At 45.1% G+C, this 17,601-nt stretch overlaps 1 protein-coding gene across 1 annotated transcript in view; it reads left to right on the top strand.

Moving 5' to 3' along the window:
• Positions 1 to 17,037, top strand: part of LOC125306290 (hedgehog interacting protein) — a 34,444-nt gene extending 17,407 nt beyond the window's left edge. Inside the window, exons 5-13 of the mRNA XM_048261579.1 lie at positions 1,621 to 1,772; positions 2,555 to 2,728; positions 2,895 to 3,038; positions 3,652 to 3,758; positions 5,195 to 5,318; positions 6,284 to 6,414; positions 7,897 to 7,978; positions 13,587 to 13,735; positions 13,873 to 17,037. Of these exons, the coding sequence (XP_048117536.1) occupies positions 1,621 to 1,772; positions 2,555 to 2,728; positions 2,895 to 3,038; positions 3,652 to 3,758; positions 5,195 to 5,318; positions 6,284 to 6,414; positions 7,897 to 7,978; positions 13,587 to 13,735; positions 13,873 to 14,105 (1,296 nt within the window). The 3' untranslated portion in view covers positions 14,106 to 17,037. The remainder of the gene's footprint in view (positions 1 to 1,620; positions 1,773 to 2,554; positions 2,729 to 2,894; positions 3,039 to 3,651; positions 3,759 to 5,194; positions 5,319 to 6,283; positions 6,415 to 7,896; positions 7,979 to 13,586; positions 13,736 to 13,872) is intronic.
• The last annotated feature ends 564 nt before the right edge of the window (positions 17,038 to 17,601 follow it).

The raw sequence follows: 17,601 nt of genomic DNA, 5'->3' as shown, positions 1-17,601 counted from the left end.
AATCATTGTTAATGTTCAATTCCACCCAAAGGAGCAGCCTTGTGAGGCCGCTGTTTGTTTCTTAAGGGGGTGTGTGATTTCCGTGCGTTCTCTTGACTCTGCCGAGGTATGGTCATTAGAGGGAGCTCAAACGGACTTCTTGGTGGTCCTCAGCCGGGGAGCATTGTCCTTCTGCTGCCATTCCAGCCTCGTCCTGCTCTGTATGCGTTTGTTTTGGGATATTCAGGTCACTGCTTCTCCAGCATATGGGTCAATCTCCTGAAGGTGCATGAGGAATATTTCCTCTACATGCGCAAAACCGTAAAAGACACAAAAAAAAAAAAAAAAAAATATATATATATATATATATATATATATATATATATATATATATATATATATATATATATATATATATATATATAGCAGAAACAAGCTACTGCTAGTGTCAGATATAACCTTACATCACTGTGTATTTATTGTAAAAGCGACTTGTCCGTACCCATACCATGCTCTTTCTGGTCTTGTGAAGGGTCTGAGGGATTACACATGGACCACTGTGATATCTACTGAGTCTCCTGAATTAGAATTGAGTTTCTCTCAGCGTTCAGTGGCAGACAAACAGTGTAGGTTTTTTATGTCACACATATGAATCAGGATCTAATTTGAACACATTCATAGCACATCAATTAAGAACTCAGTTCTTTCTTTTATTGGTTTTGAAAATAGAGAGAAAGCAGAGACAGAATGGGTCACTGTGAGACTGGGTGAAAGAGAGAAGCAAGAGAAGGAAAGGCCGACCTGATTGCCTTGCCTTGGGACTGAAACGATATAGCCGCTTATTACAGCGGCCTATGATGAGTGGACCACCAGAGTAGTGACAACTGATGTATCTGCCCCCAGGCCAAACAAAGTGCTATGTACTACACAAGCAATTTCACTGTTTTCTAAACATGTTGCCAAGACAGTGGGAGTTGGCAGCCCACTCCTTGTTTAGTTCTCTCTCTCACTCTTTTATTATAGTGTGTTTTTTCTGGCTTTTTTCCTCTTTGCATAGATTTTTCACAGACTTTTTTAAAAAGAGAGAAGGGGGTAAAGAAGGGGAGGGCTGAAGGGGGGAGGGCTGAAGGACTCCTGGACTTTTGTGTTGTCTATGAACTGCGAGTGAGCTAATAAATTCTTTGAGCCACTCTGCACTGCATTCACGGATATCCCCCAAAGATTACACACACAAATCACTCACACAATGGAGGCCGCCAGGGCGGCCCCAGGAGCCTGACAGGGGCCCAGGCCCTAAGACAGGCGCGCATAACCAGGCTGGGGGTTGGGCAGAGAGAGGGACGCCGGTTGGGTTGGGGGGTGGCATTGTTGCGCAGAGTCAAATGTTTTATAATCGTTTGTAATGCAGTCGTCAGGAAAAGAGGGGGAGATTTTTTTTTTTTAGGGCATAGGGATATGTAGTGGTCCCAGATGGAGAGAGAGGAGAGAGAGAGAGAGAGAGAGAGAGGAGAGAGAGAGAAAAGGAAAGAGAAAGGGACATGGGGGGCCTGGATTTGGCCGTGAGCGTGGGGCACAGGCGGAGTGGGAGAACAGGGAACATAATTAACTTCTGGATCCTTTGTGGTTCCCCCACACTGACAGGCTGGAGATGAAAGAGGGCTGCTAAGCCTCGCATTCCACCCCAATTACAGGAAGAATGGAAAGCTCTACGTGTCCTACACCACCAACCAGGAGCGCTGGGCCATCGGGCCGCACGACCACATACTCCGTGTGGTTGAGTACACCGTTTCCAGGTAATGTGTGAGTACTAATCAGATACCAGGGAAACAAGAATGTGTGGTTATGAAAACAAAGTGTATGTTTGTGTGTGTGTGTGTGAGAGAGAGAGAGAGACTGCACAACTTTTGAATTCCGTTTGGCTGACAGTGATGGATGTTTTCATCCAAAACCCTAATCATGCCATATAATTATATGGGCTGCTTTCATGGCAAGGATGATGAGTCTCCTGCTACTGCTGCTTGGATACTAAGGTTGCAAAATCACACCTGGTGATTAAGAAAACAACAGTCCCCTTAACAAACTAGTAAAAGTATTATGGTTTATTATCCTAATTGCTGTTGTGTGTTCGGTTTAAACACTCCAGTAATTTTCATATCATGGCAGTGAGGTGATGAGGGCATGAGTCTTCAGGCAGTGCACTCAGATGTGACGCACCACTATAACACTGGTATAGTCCATTGTGCTAATAGCCACATGGGGCCAAAGACTGATGGCATATTTGTCTTCTGAATGCCTTTTTGTTTTCATGCCCATTTTAAAACCACCAGTATTTAAAAGAATACCTGACACACGTATGGCCTTTTGGAATTCACTCAACTAGCTCTTAGCAGCACATTTTAAAGCAGTAATGGTGATTAGGCATTCTCTCTTGGTATTCCAACCAGTTCAGTTCACAACATATTCAATTTAATTTAACATAGGACTAACTCAAATATCACAAATCATTTCAAGTCATGAAACAATGCGTATCCGAAACTCAAGACATTTGACGATAGTTTGGATTGTCCCTTGGCAGGAAAAATCCAAATCAGGTGGACACTAGGACCGTGAGGGTACTGATGGAGGTGGCTGAGCTGCACAGGAAGCACCTGGGAGGCCAGCTCCTCTTCAACCCCGACGGCCTGCTGCACATCTTCCTGGGAGACGGCATGATCACCTTGGATGACATGGAAGAAATGGATGGCCTCAGGTAAGGTGTTCATCATTGTTGGACATTGTTCGAGTTTTGCCTTCATGGTAGGGGTTTCTCCTACAGGTACTTCCTGTGTGATATATAGCACTCCTAGTAGACATAGTATGATGATGAAGATGTCTATGATGTCAATAGAACTGAATCGAGATGTTCTCCCCGGCAGTGACTTCACAGGAGCAGTTCTGAGAGTGGACGTGGACACGGACTCCTGTGTGTCTCCTTACACCATCCCTAAAAACAACCCCTACTTCAACAGCACCAACCAGCCCCCGGAGATCTTTGCCCATGGGCTTCATGATCCTGGCAGGTGGGTGACCAATAGTATGTACAGTATGTACACTAGAACATGGAAAAGCTTTCAGTTGTGGTCTGATGTGACATTTTAATGTTAGAGGTCATTTGAGTTTGAATGTGTTTGTGTTTTTTACTGTATGAGGCTAGGTATGTTAGTTGTTAGCCAACAAAAATGTTGCCAGGCAATCACATGATTTGATGATCACAAGTTGCCTACTGATGATTAAAGAATTTATTAAAAATCATTCAAATGTGTTGCTCAATGGGGAAAGTGCCCAACCATTGCCCAACCATGTGTGTCCTCACTGGGAGCACTGCATCTGCCTGTAACATTGCCCAACCATGTGTGTCCTCACTGGGAGCACTGCATCTGCCTGTAACATTGCCCAACCATGTGTGTCCTCACTGGGAGCACTGCATCTGCCTGTAACATTGCCCAACCATGTGTGTCCTCACTGGGAGCACTGCATCTGCCTGTAACATTGCCCAACCATGTGTGTCCTCACTGTAAGAGCACTGGTGCCCCAGAGAATGGCCGCCACTGGTGCACTGTTCTGAGCGCTGAGCTGCTGGACGCCACGTTGTGTGCTGTGTGTTTCCTAACGCGCTCTCTGTCTCCACCACAGGTGTGCGGTGGACCAGCACGGCAGTCTCCTCATCCTGTGCACAGATTCTTCAGGCAGAAACACAAGCGCAGGGAGAATACTGCAGATCGTCAAAGGGAAGGACTACGGTGAGCTGTGGATCAATATAGGGCCAAGATCCCTCAGCGAGAAAACCAGATCTTTTGATATGGAAGTCAAAAAACATGAATGATTTGCATGAGTTCCATGCAGTGTTTTGAATACACTCTCTAGGATTGCTTGAGTGCAAGTTTTGAAAATAGGTGATACTGTCCTCCCAGAAGCCAAACTGCAGCCGTACTCATGAACACAGTGCAAAGTTTCTGTGTTTGTGCTCTTTTGGGACATCACCAGCTGGACATTTAGTAAAACATCTGCACTTGTGCACAACAGAGTATAGAGGCAAGAGAAAGCCTTTAGACACAATGGTCTGTGATTCCCACACAAGGTCCCACTTGCCAAGGGAATGTGAATGCGTGGCCATGAATACGCTTTATAACTGTCAGCAACAATTGAAGCCCAGATTCTGGTTTAGTGTTGTTGAAATGCAGCGACCATGATGGCAGTCCATCCCTCAGTGGTGGGGATTGAGCCCCTAGGCTAATCAATGCCAGAGTTTCCCAAAAATGCTATTTCCTGTGGGGAAAAGAGACAAAAAATTAACATTTTTGCTCTTGTTTGGTTTAGATTATAGCAGTGCCACACACATACAATGATACATGCCAGTACCCACCAAAATATACCCTTTTCAAGTATTTCAAACTACAACGCCCCCAAACCCCACTCTTTCCATGTTAACATGTTAAGCCACACAGACACACACACACTTGAACACACACACACACACACTTGAACACACACTCACTCACACACGCACACACACACACACACACACACACACACACACACACACACACACACACACACACACATTTCCACAACATGACTAGAAAGACAGACATTGTGTATTACTGTATTTGGCCATGTGGAGACCCATCTATGTTTATTGAGGTGTTTTGTAAAAGTGAATGCTGTTGGCATCCCTCTAAAATCTGTTACGATAGAATGGAGAGATTTTAACGAGCCGAGGGCTGGATAATTAAAAGCACCCGATGCCACGCACTAATGGACTCCTGACAGACTCCAGTAAACATGGATTTCCCCTCAGAGTCCTACACAAACACAGAAACACAGCTCTCATTAGGCAGTGTGTAAATCAACCTCAAGTCATTACCAAACCTAATGACAATATGTTAAATGAAGTCATAACTATGTGAATTAAGGCATTCACACCACTGCAGAATTACTTCATTCAACCTCTCCGCTGAAATTAAGTAATTTACCCAGATGCTAACACTAAGTCACTCACAACAGACTTTTACACTCTAAAGCAGAGGAGTTGCCATTGTTGCTGTTTTTCCACACTAGTGCATACTGGTTCATTTTAACTGTTTTTGTAGTGGGAGAAAGGACGTTTATAAAATGGATGTTCAAGAGATGAAACTAAATCCAAGCTTTATGTTGTTCTGTCTTTATTTTGCTGCAGAAAATGAGCCATCCATCTTTGATGTGAAATCTACTGGCATTTCCACCCCCGTTGGAGGCTTCATCTACAGAGGCTGCCAATCAAGGCGTCTCTATGGCAGCTACGTCTTTGGGGACAGAAATGGGTACATATTCAGTTGTCACATTCCATTTGAATTCATGAACACCCTGTCTGCCTTCAGATGGTATACTAGCATAGTTATCATGTAATTACAGTAGGTGTATTTGAATAGGACAATAGCAGCCCATGCAGGTTCTCTCATATCAAGGTCCTCTCGAACTGAATTTCATATTCCCCATGTTTGAAATTCTGTCTTTCTTTGGTTAAGAATTGCTCAGTATAGCCTTCCATCCATCCTGTTGCTCCATCTGTGCAAGTGAAGAGGGGAAAAGTTCCAAGTGAAGAGGGGAAAAAACAAGTCAATCTGTGTAAAATGAGCTGGCTTTTCCTGCCATGTCATTTGGCTACCACCTTGTGTTGTTCACACGTACCACTAGTTTGTAATTCATCCTCCTCCACTGGTGTCAATACACCATTCTAGAGTAAACACAGGAAATATAGGGTGGTCAACAAGATCCCTCTTTCTCGCTCTCCCTCTGTCTCTCTCCAGCTCCACCTCTCTCTCCAGAGATACAGTTCCATTCCTGCTATTGTCTTTTCTTCTGTGCAGTGAAGTCACAGACAGACTGTTTTCAACGCCCATTTTGCACAATATCACAATGTGCCTGACATGGCCTGCACTCAGATGAAGTGGTGTGAGGGTTTGTGCCCTTAGAATGAGTTGGCTTCCATTCCATTGATGAAATTTCAACTCTATAACTCCCAGTACAATTGGAACTGATCAATTCTCCATAAATGTGTAAACTGACGTCTTTAATGTGTTGCTCTGGAGACTGAGTGCTAAAGTGGAGCTGTTGGAGACAGTGTTAAAGTGGAGCTGTTGGAGACTGAGTGTTAAAGTGTTGCTGTTGGAGACTGAGTGTTAAAGTGGAGCTGTTGGAGACTGAGTGTTAAAGTGGAGCTGTTGGAGACTGAGTGTTAAAGTGGAGCTGTTGGAGACTGAGTGTTGTGTATTTTGCTGGTGTTCAGGAACCTGCAGATCCTGCAGAGGAGTGGAGACGATCGGCCCTGGCAGGAGAAGAGCCTCTGTCTGGGCAGCAGCACCACGTGCGGAGCCTCGCTGACCGGGCACATCCTGGGCTTCGGCGAGGACGAGCTGGGTCAGTGCCACCCTCTGCCAGCTCTAAGCGACGTGCAAATGTGTTCAAGTGTAATATGTGTGCAAATGGATGCAAAGACATTTTGATTGGCTAGCAGATGGCCATCAGTTTTGTGAATGATAATAGATAGACTAATTTAACCCATCACTCCCCTGTGTAATTATCTTTGTGTACATAGTAGATATTGATACTCAATTTAGGGATGAAAGCATGAAAATCTTTTCATGTGAATAAATGGTACAGAGTACTAATATATGTAGCAGCTTAGCAAGTGGAATAGCACAAGCAAAAACCTTGTTTGTGTCCATTTAGTGGGCCTTGGAACAGTGGAATCTCAGATCTGGTCATAGAGTAGAGATAGATGCGTCAAGGGAGACCATTTCTGCTGTTTCTCCAGCACAGACGAGGCCATGGAATGATGGGACAGGAAGGGTGTAACTGAGGCTGTAGCTGTTCACACACCTACTGGTTCTGGGGGGGAACCCGTCCTGTCTCCAGTTCTAGGAGATATCCAAGTAATCCTCTGCAGCGAGAGCCAACAGGGGTCAAAGAACACCTACACACCCACGCACCCAGACACACATACACAACATAGAGAGACAGAGAGAGAGAGAGAAGAGAGGAGAGTGTGTGTTCCTGATACGCAATACCCTCTTCCTCTGTTCCACATTCCAGGGTGACATGAAACTCCTGGAGCTTCCTGACAGATCGTTTCCCCTCCGGCTGCTGCTCAGCTATTGCTGAGACTGGGAGGGCAGGAGGGGTCACCCCGAGGGTTGGGTTTCCCTCTGCCCTGCTCTTTCCCTCGCCACCGCACACTCCTGATGACTTCTGTTCCCCTGTTGCCCGTCCCCTCAGGGACTTAAGGACACAAGACAGGCCTCCCCAAGCTCAGCGTCACACCACAGCGTGGCTGCTAACTACTTACATGTACATGCAGCTCTTGAGCCTCTCTTTATCTCTATCAGAGACTCATTCAGAATATGTTCAGAAGTCCGCAGCAGGCACAAACACGACCACTGTAATGACCAGAGACATTCTCGACTGTGAACACTGAGTGCTCACAGGCTTGTGCTCAGTCAGGGCAAGGTGTTTTATGGTGCTGGTGAAGCGGAGACAAATGTGTGTGGTGTGTTTGTGATTTAGAGGGAGGCTGCATCAGATGTCCATGTCGCGTTGGTCCCTTTCTTGCACACATGCTTGTGATGTTCGCTTGCTGGGCCTGGTCCTAATTAAATATCTTGCATGATTCCAGATGACCACGAGTCATTAGCCTCATCCTCTCTTGTCAAGTGTAGCAGCATGGGGGGCACAAAATGTGGTGGCCTAAAAATACAACCTCTGGGATCATTTCATTCCCTTAGAAATGGGTCAAAGTTAGAATAAACGGCAGTGGCAAAGGTGATTTGGTATCAACAGAGCATCTGCTTGTAGTGAAACTAATGTAGGTTTCTCTTTCATTTCCCCATATGTATTCCACAGGTGAAGTCTATATTCTGACCTCCAGCAAAAGCATGGCACAGTCTAACAGCGGGAAACTTTACAAGCTCCTGGACCCCAAGAGGTACAAACACTGACCTACATATGCATGCACAAAAGCACACATTCAGTGACATGGTGATATCTGTTAGCATCTTTCCATCATTACTAGGTATGCTTCATCTGCAGAGAAGAAAGCTGTCACTCTCTCAGCTATAGGGAGGCAGCATCAGTAACCTTGACAACTGCAAAGGCTCTCTCCCTATTCTCACTCTCTCTCCCTCTGTGTGTGTGTGTGTGTGTGTGTGTGTGTGTGTGTGTGTGTGTGTGTTGTGTGTGTGTGTGTGTGTGTGTGTGTGTGTGTGTGTGTGTGTGTTGTGTGTGTGTGTGTGTGTGTTGTGTGTGTGTGTGTGTGTGTGTGTGTGTGTGTGTGTGTGTGTGTGTGTGTGTGTGTGTGTGTGTGTGTGTGTGTGTGTGTGTGTGTGTGTGTGTGTGTGTGTGTGTGTGTGTGTGTGTGTGTTGTGTGTGTGTGTGTGTGTGTTGTGTGTGTGTGTGTTGTGTGTGTGTGTGTGTTTGTGTGTGTGTGTGTGTGTTTATGGCTTATGAGGGGTAGTGGTGAGTGACAGGTGTGTAGTTTATATTGTGTAGCGTGGAATGAGAGCCCCTCTCTCTTATTTACACACACACTACACATAGACACATTCTCTTATTACACACACACACATAGACACATTCTCTTATTTACACATAGACACATTCTCTTATTTACACACACACTACACATAGACACATTCTCTTATTTACACACACTCTACACATAGACACATTCTCTTATTTACACACACACTACACATAGACACATTCTCTTATTTACACACACTCTACACATAGACACATTCTCTTATTTACACACATACTACACATAGACACATTCTCTTATTTACACATACAGTACTCTACACATTGTCACATTCACTTATTTACACATACTCTACACATAGACACATTCTCTTATTTACACACACTCTACACATAGACACATTCTTTGTTTTGGGCCAGCGCATGGCTTGATTACTCAAAGCTAAGATCATCAATATGAGATCACATCACCCTCCACGTACACATACACACACTCTCTCTTGACATATAAGCCCCTTTATAGACTAGACTAGACGAACACACACATATAAGCCCGTCATACTGACACACTCACACATGCACATGCACCCACACTAGGGCCTTATCCTTTAAACAAATCATCACACAACTGCCGACTTTAGCCAACACAAACGCAGCTCATAATTGGAGGGTAAGCATAGTATTTCCAAATGTTAGTGTAGCGTGTTCCTAACACCAACACTGTCTAGGTGGCTTGGGCCCGTGGAGGCTCACTGCAGAGCTTGTGTGGTCTGCTGGGTATTTTCCGAGATTTGACAGAACTTACACTCTGGAGCAACCCAGGCACCTGCCGGCACACAGGAATGTTTTCTTTCAGATGGCAGGGTGAATGTGTGTGTGTGTGTGAGAGAGAGAGAGAGAGAGAGGGAGAGCAAGAGAGAGAGAGTGCTGTGTATGTGAGCCAGAGTGAGAGAGAGTGAAATCATGCAGTTCAACCTTAACTGGTCCAAAACTGTCTTGCGTCTTAGAATTATGTGTCAGAAGACCCTTGTAGCAGATGTGCATCAACCATCAACCACTGCAGTTGCTTATAACTTTTTTGTGTTTTTGTGTCTTTCATGTGTATCTGTGTGTGTATGCACGCCACCTCACAATAGGCTGTAATTTGTCCCATATGTCAGACAGACATTTGCAATAATGATGCATCTTTCAAATCTGTTGTTTGTGTCAAGCCAAATCTATGTGAAAAGCATTGCGGGCCACAGTACTAGGAAATGTGTGCATGGAGCGTGAGAATTCCCACACAGCCACAAGCAGCCCCAGCGACGAGTGCGCTTTTAATAGAACAAGATATGTCTGCCCCACACTTTGAGCTTTCAATAGGCACAAGCTGATCTGCCACAGTCACTAATTCAAACCAAGCACCCATAAAGCATCTACTCCCCAGCCACCTCCCACCCCAGCCTGCACATGCAGACATACACACAGCTGGACTGATCTGTCTGGGTGTGGTTCTTCACCATCACCTTTGCTTGGCTGGTGAGGAGACTGAGAGACAGGGCCTCTCCGTCCAGCGAGAGGCCTCGGGGGGTTCCGTCCAGCGATTTCCGCAGACGCTTTTGTTTTTCTTTTGCTGGGAATTACAATAGAAATGGAGCCCAGGCTAATTATTCCTAGGTGATGACAGTGCCACCCAAGTCTTAACACAATTAATTAGCTCACAGATGTTTCCAGAGTCCCTGCCCACGTTGAGGCCCCTCCGTCTCAAACGTTTTTATTTACGTTTTCTGGCATCCACACATTTTTTCCGAGGAACAGTTCTTTCCACCATCGATTGGACTTGTTTAGTCTGTCTGAGACCTTTGGTGTTCCTTTGGTCGGTTCCATATTTTTTCATGCATGCACATGTACACATGCTTGCACAAACATGTACACACACAGAGACAGACAGTGTCACACACGCACACACACACACACACACACACACACGGACACACACACACACACACACACACACACACACACACACACACACACACACTGAGATCATGTAGGATCTCATTACAGAGCAGGGCAAGGGAAGCGGATAACATTGCTGACCTCAAGCGCGAGATCGAGTCGGGTGGTCTTGTGTACCTGAGACCCCAAGGCCTCCCTGCTATGTTTGGGGGAGGGTCTTGCGGGGCTGGGCAACAACCACAGCATGTTTGGATTTGATCTCTCTGCATTCTTCAGCTGGGGGAGTGGGGCACTTGGTGTGCCGTGGTGGAGTGTTTGAGACTGGACGGGGTTAGCGTCAAGTAAAATGTCTGCAATGTTTTTGGAATAAATACATCATGCCACAATAAGAGCGTCTGTCACCAGCGTTTGTTTGTCAGGGGCCTAACTTTGGATAATAAATACAGCTTAACATGAGCAACACAGACATCGCTGTCCCATGTGGATGGCCGGGTATTATGGGATTGTTTATCAGCCACTGCCGTTGACGGAGAGATGGAAGTGTTTAACAAACATCTCATAGCGCCTGGTGGGCCCAAAACAGAGACAGAGCTGCACATTCTTGCTCTGTCTGTCTCTCTCTCTCCCCTCTTTTAACCCAAGTCTTTATTCCCTCTGTGGAATGACCCCAGTGTAGTGTCTGATTGAGACAGAGAAATGCATCATTGAAACTGCTCTTATCTCAATTGGCTTGCCACACGCAGGCAGAGGGGCCCTAGAGACGTCCAGTTATTTACTCCTGCTGATGAAGTCCGTCTGAGCCAGAAGAGAGGGACACTCACAGAGAGCAGGAGAAAAACAAATAGACAATGATTCAAACAGTTTGGGATGAGAAACTGACAGATCGTTCAGACATTTTTCTCTGTGGGTTTTAGCTATGTAGTTGGTTTACCACAACAATAAAACAAACAAATAAAAAAAAAACAATTCCCTATATTAATTCTCTGTGTCACTGCATGCAGTTCTGGCTTCACCAGTGTCAGTGTTTATGTAAGTGTGTGTGTGTGTGTGTGTGTGTGAGAGAGAGAGAGAGAGAGTGACTTTGCAAGCAGCTCTTTTCACTAGTGAAATGTGCACATTTGCCCATCTCTCTTAAATCTCTCAGGCCCACTTTGCCTCTACTCCCACCCCCAGGCCCCTGGACAGCCCACTGAATAGGCCCACAGCTACAATACACAGTAAATTTTAGACACAATTAAAGCAGGGATGAAACCACACAGAGAGGAGAACAATAGGGAGGTTGTGGGGGAGAGTGATTCGGAGCCATTGGATGATGCATTCTGTGGGAAACTGTGAAATATGGCACTCTCTCTCTCTCTCTCTCTCTCTTTCTCTCTCTTTCTCCTTCTTCCTGGCTCACAAGGCTTGACATATTCCTGTGTGGAGAATCCCCCCTATTTTGACTTTGCCCCTCTCATTGTTGGCTTAACCTGAGGTACGAAGGCCAAGCGTGCGTTACTCGGGAAGCCCTGCGTTTTCTTAGCTCAGCCAGAGGCGTGGTCACGTGGCCCAGCTCACAGATGACTTGCGCTCCGTCTCGTCTGGTCACTTTGGGGTTTTTCTTCTCCCACTTATCACCAGCTTCATGGTAAGACACAGAAGGGAGACTGGACTGGCATCAGACACAAACGCTTTGTTCCTTCCCAACAAAGAGCAGCACAGCCCTCTCCCCACTGTCCTGGGGACAGCCTTAAACCAATAAGCCGCACTCCCTCCTTTCTTTAATTTATCAGCCTTGCGTGCTGTATGTGCGGCCTCCTGGGCTGCCTCATTCCCACACTGCCTGTTGACCCAGCTGCCTTTGTTGGTGCTGCGAGCAGCAGGTGTTGTTTTCAAGCCCACCCTGGCAGACACACAGACCCTTCGGTAGCGCCACTGACCTCCCGAGCCATTAACAGTGGCAGCCCAATCCTCTGGGGAGATCCCCCTTTCTTTTTTGCCTTTCTCATCTCACCCCTGCGCTCCCTTCTTCTCGCACAGCCCTGAGTCTTGGATCTCTCTCTCTCTCTCTCTCCCTCTCTCTCACCGTTTCAGTCTCTCCCTCCCTTTCTCATTGTTATTAACAATATACAGGCTGTCACAACAACAACAACAACACAAAGGCGGGGGGGGGTGTGGTGTGGTGTGGGGGAGAGAAAGTGGAAGGGAGTGTTCGGAGGAGGAGAAAGGAGGCATGTGTTGTGGGTGTGGAGAACAGTGGAGAGGAGCATGGGAACTACCACCCTCAACACAAGAGCCTGTTTCCACCCACCCCCACCTCCCAGTACACACACACACACACACACACACACACACACACACACACACACACACTCTCACACATGCACACACACATTGCCACAGTAGTCCAGCCATCAGTCACACGGGCTGTCAGGACAATCGTGGGCTCCTGCGCCCCACACATACTGTCATTGTTGTATTGTCACACTTTCACACTCACACATACACTCCGAGTGCCCTCACACACCCACCCACATGCTCACTCTGTCACTCTTTCTCACACTTCTTTATACACACACATGCCTCTCAGGTTCTCTCCCCCTCTCTCTCTCTCTCTCTCTCTCTCTCTCTCTCTCTCTCTCACACACACAAACACACACAGCCACACACATACACACACACAGCCACACACACACACACACACACACAGCCACGCACACACACACACACACACACACGCACGCACACGCACACACACAGCCACACACACAGGCAAGAGGATGTTTGTTTCAAGAGGCTTCAACTCCATTACGCACAAGCCTGTTATTGTTTCCAGACATGGTCATGATGAGGGCTTGATATAATTCATCAGAGCAGGGCTAATTTAACTCTATTAATAATCCATTCTGCATGTGCATCTGTGTGTCACATCAAGGGAGAAGAGAGAAAGAGAAAAATAAATGTGAGTTTGTGTTGGTGCTGAAAATGGATTTCACAATTTGATTTGTGTTGGTGCTGAAAATGGATTTCACAATTTGTGTTGGGTCCCAATTTGATTTGTGTTTCACAATTTTTTGTTTTCATTTCACAATTTGAGAACCCTATTGTTTGACATGTGCTTGTGCTTGTGCTTTCAGACCCCCGGTACCTAAAGAATGCCGTCGTCCAGTGGAGGCCCCAGAGATGCTCAGTAGCCCCTGCTCCCGCCAGTGCAAGAATGGACACTGCACCCCCACCGGAGCCTGCTGCTGTACCCCGGGCTGGGAGGGCCCCTTCTGCAGAGTGGGTGAGTCGCTGCAAACCTGCCCACAGTTATTCTGCTGCTGTGAACAGCAGTGCAGGGATGCTGCCATGTCTCCATGGGCTCCATGTTGTGTTGTGTGCATCACTCACCGTCTCCCTCCTGTGTGCACTCTCTTCCAGCCAAGTGTGAGCCGGCGTGCCGCCACGGGGGCGTGTGCGTGGAGCCCAGCAAGTGCCTGTGTAAAAGCGGCTTCTCGGGCGCCCAGTGTGAAAAAGGCGAGCGGGGCTCGGAGCACGACGAGGACGACGACGGGGACAAGAACAAAGACGGCCTCCTGGACAGCATCTTTGGCATGGCCTCCTATCTGCTGGACAGGCTGGCCACCGGAGAGAGATCTCCCCCCAGTTGGTGAAGCGCCCTCACCAACCCTGACCAACACCGCAGAGCCGCACCCAGATCACTCCACCTCAGAGATAGCCAGCATAGGTCTCTCCCTCTTCTGGCCCAGCTCCCACTCTTAGTCCACATGCTGAACCAACGTCACCAGTATCAGAGGCAGATGCATGCATGAAGGCTGATCCAACAGCACCCCTCAACTCTCCTCCAGCTTCTTGTGTCTTAACAACCACTGTGAGGTTTCCTTTCATCGGTGATGGTTCCCTTGACTTTGTGCAACAACCATTCAGACCTTCTAGAGCTGAAGAGATCTGATTAGAAATGTGTAGTTGGGAACCAGGCCTCAACCCCCTACACTACCCCTAAAGGCCAGCTTGTTTACGGAGTCAGCAGGAGACGTATGAAAACTCCAGTGACTTGCAGACAGATTGGATACTGTGGGCATGCAGTAGGAAAGCTCCCCACCCCCCTGCAGCAGTCCATGACACTGAACTGCACCTTGGAGAAACTCACATTCTTACCAGGATTCCTATGGCCACCTCACAGAGGGGCTTGCCTTGGTCTTTGCCTTCTTAAAGACTTCACGTTAAAACATTTAAAAATGAATGCACATCTGTCAGTTTGACATAAACTCAAAAAGCTCACGATTTAGTGGTATGCTAACTTGAAAAGAATAAGCATACAAGATAAATAATATCTGTGACAATCTTCTCAGAGATTTACATGGCTCCAACCTGCATTGTAACTATGTAAACTTGAGATCCCAAAAAAATGATAAAGGTTGTCAGAGCTTTTTAAGCATTGCCCTGCTGGAGGATAATGGTGCCAAATCCATTTCATTTTCTCGGACCATGTCACTGGTTCAGAGTATCAAAAGGGCCAGTCGTCAATCTGTTTGAGATTTAGAAGCATCATTGGCTTTCCTCATCACAACCTGTTCAATAGTTAAAAGACTAGTCAGTATATTCTTGATATATGTATGTAGCCATAGGCAACACAGCTAAATGAAAATAGGTCAGGATGAATAACATTGTGACATGTATTTTCAGACCTGTAGAAATATTGCATCTTGAAATACATTATTGTACATCAATATGCTAGAGTTTACTTCTAGGTACGTAAAAGTCTAAATGTCTTAAAGTAGCAGTACCTACAGTTGTTGATGTCAAGAAGATTCCATGCTGCGGAATTAACCTTGGTCAGTGTTCTGTTCTTGAGACAAGTGCCACTATATGAAAAACATATCTTTCTCTACTTATTCACCATATCCATGAAAGCTGCTTTTGTTTTTTGATACAATGATCCAAGTTAGTTGATATGTGGCATTTTGAAAAAAAGAATATTCTTATCGATTTAATCATGTTTTAAAGATAGTCAATTTTCCACAGAAAATAGGGTCCAATCAATTCTACAGTCCAGAGCCTGCCTTAGAAAAGGCAGGCAATGTTATGAGTATGGCTAGACAACACAGACATACAGAGACCAAAAAAAGAAGTGCAGGGCCAGGGTTAAAACCCTTCAGAACACATACAAGCTATATTGAAGAATACTACAGCATATTCAGCATTCAGCTACAAAGGGACAGAACACGCTGGTGTATATTTCTTACAAAACTGTACTGAGAGACGTACTACTTTAGCCTCACAAAATAATATAGCATTACTGTTGTTTGATAGAGGAGCATTTATTTTTGTAAGTGTGATAATATATGGGAGAGGAGGATGTTTATAGAGTGGTTTTACATTAAGGTTTTTGCTTTCACACCTCGTTTTCTTTTTCCTAATCAAAACGTGTTTTAACAGGAGCACAGTTAATATATTAGTGTGTCTGCGAACACTGTAATCGCCAATCCATTACCAGTAGTGTTTTTATTGGGGGTTTTTTTATTTCTCTTTTTGCCATCATTCAAGCATGGACTAATTAGTTGTATTACAGTTGAAAGTCACAGAACTGCATATCCTTTGCTTCAGTTTTGGAACACAAATAAAATGTAAAAACATTCAATTACGTATACAGGTGTTAACAAAAGTTGATGTCTAAGGTTTGGTTGTTTGGTTTGAAAACATTGTGTTTCCATCACCACCATGTTAAAAACATACCAGTGCAAACACCTCAGAAGCTATCAGCACCCTCAAAAATGGTGAGAGAGCGACTAAATGAGGTTAAGATAAGTAATGGTTATTGTTGATCGTATTGTATTTGATAAACTCTCCCAACTGTTGGAACCTAATGTTAGGCTGGCCCATGTGTTACTCATGTGTCCTTTGTGGCTGTCTTGGTGCTCAGTGCTCATGGGACTGAGACCAGAATGCAGACCCTGCATGCAGCAGTCTCTGCCCTGTAGCCCTGTCAAGAGAACAAGCCAAACCCTCTCCCATGTTAATGATATGTAATCATTTCTTTATCATTGGTATGTGGTAACTGATGCATGCTGCCAGTCATCAGGTTGTTTTTGTTGATTGTCCACTCATAGTCATCATGGGTGCATCCCTCTCAGCACTGCTTGTCCTATTGGAGGAGTTCCATCAACAGCAGATGCTGTTATCATTGTTGGTTGTTGCATTGTTTTTGTTTTGTTTTTTGTCAATTTTTTTTTTTTTTTTTTTTTTTTTTTTTTTTTTTTTTTTTCTTAAATGTATTTTTGAATTTGGCCTTGCTGTGGTCGTAGTTTATGTTAAAGTATCCATGCTGTAAGTTTATCCTTTAATTTAAGCACTTAATGTGAAACTTGCATTGCAGCTGCTGAGAAGGTAACATGTGAATAGAGAAAACCTTTTTTTCCATTTTCTTCCTTATTTAAGTAGTTACGCCATAAAGTTATTTAAGTTCTCTATGTTGTTTTTACCATTATCTGTGAAGATTTTGATCATGTAAATAAGTCTAGGGCTATCTTGGTATTCTTTTCAGAAATATCAATATGTCTATTAAAGTTTATAGCATGTTTGAAACTGAATGTCTCATCTTTCTGTTTTCCAGATAATTAAGTAAAGGATAATAATGTCATTATAGGAAGCGGAATAAGCATAATGAACGTGCTCATAAACAGTCGATAGTGAGGGAGCCACAGGACTAAAAGGATATCTACACTCACATTTCACTGTTTGAATTCTATTTTGACAGATTCAATGCGTGAAATATTTTGTGCCGTAGGTCATTTGTAATACTTTTACAGTTAAATCATTCTAATCATTTGAACATTTTTGTTCCATGAGTGCATTGTTCCATCTGTGTGTAATTATCTATGGGCTGTATGGTAACTGACAATGTGACTAAAAATCCTGACATCTAGAAGATGAGCGGCACAAGGAAAAGGCACATATTTAATATTGGGACAAATAAGGAGGCTGGAGAATGGTCTGTCCCTTTAGGACCTGAATGCTTGAGTGCTCTGACGGGTGCTCTGGCTGGTCACTGGGATGCTCCGCCGGGATGTTGCCACTTCATGGACGTCACACACCATCTTTCCATTAGGGTATTTCCTTCTCCTCCTTTTCCCCTGCAGACTGGACTGA

The sequence above is a fragment of the Alosa alosa genome, chromosome 1 (genome assembly GCF_017589495.1).
Source record: "Alosa alosa isolate M-15738 ecotype Scorff River chromosome 1, AALO_Geno_1.1, whole genome shotgun sequence".
Taxonomy (NCBI): Eukaryota; Metazoa; Chordata; class Actinopteri; order Clupeiformes; family Clupeidae; genus Alosa; species Alosa alosa.
This window is presented reverse-complemented; position numbering and strand designations above follow the sequence as displayed.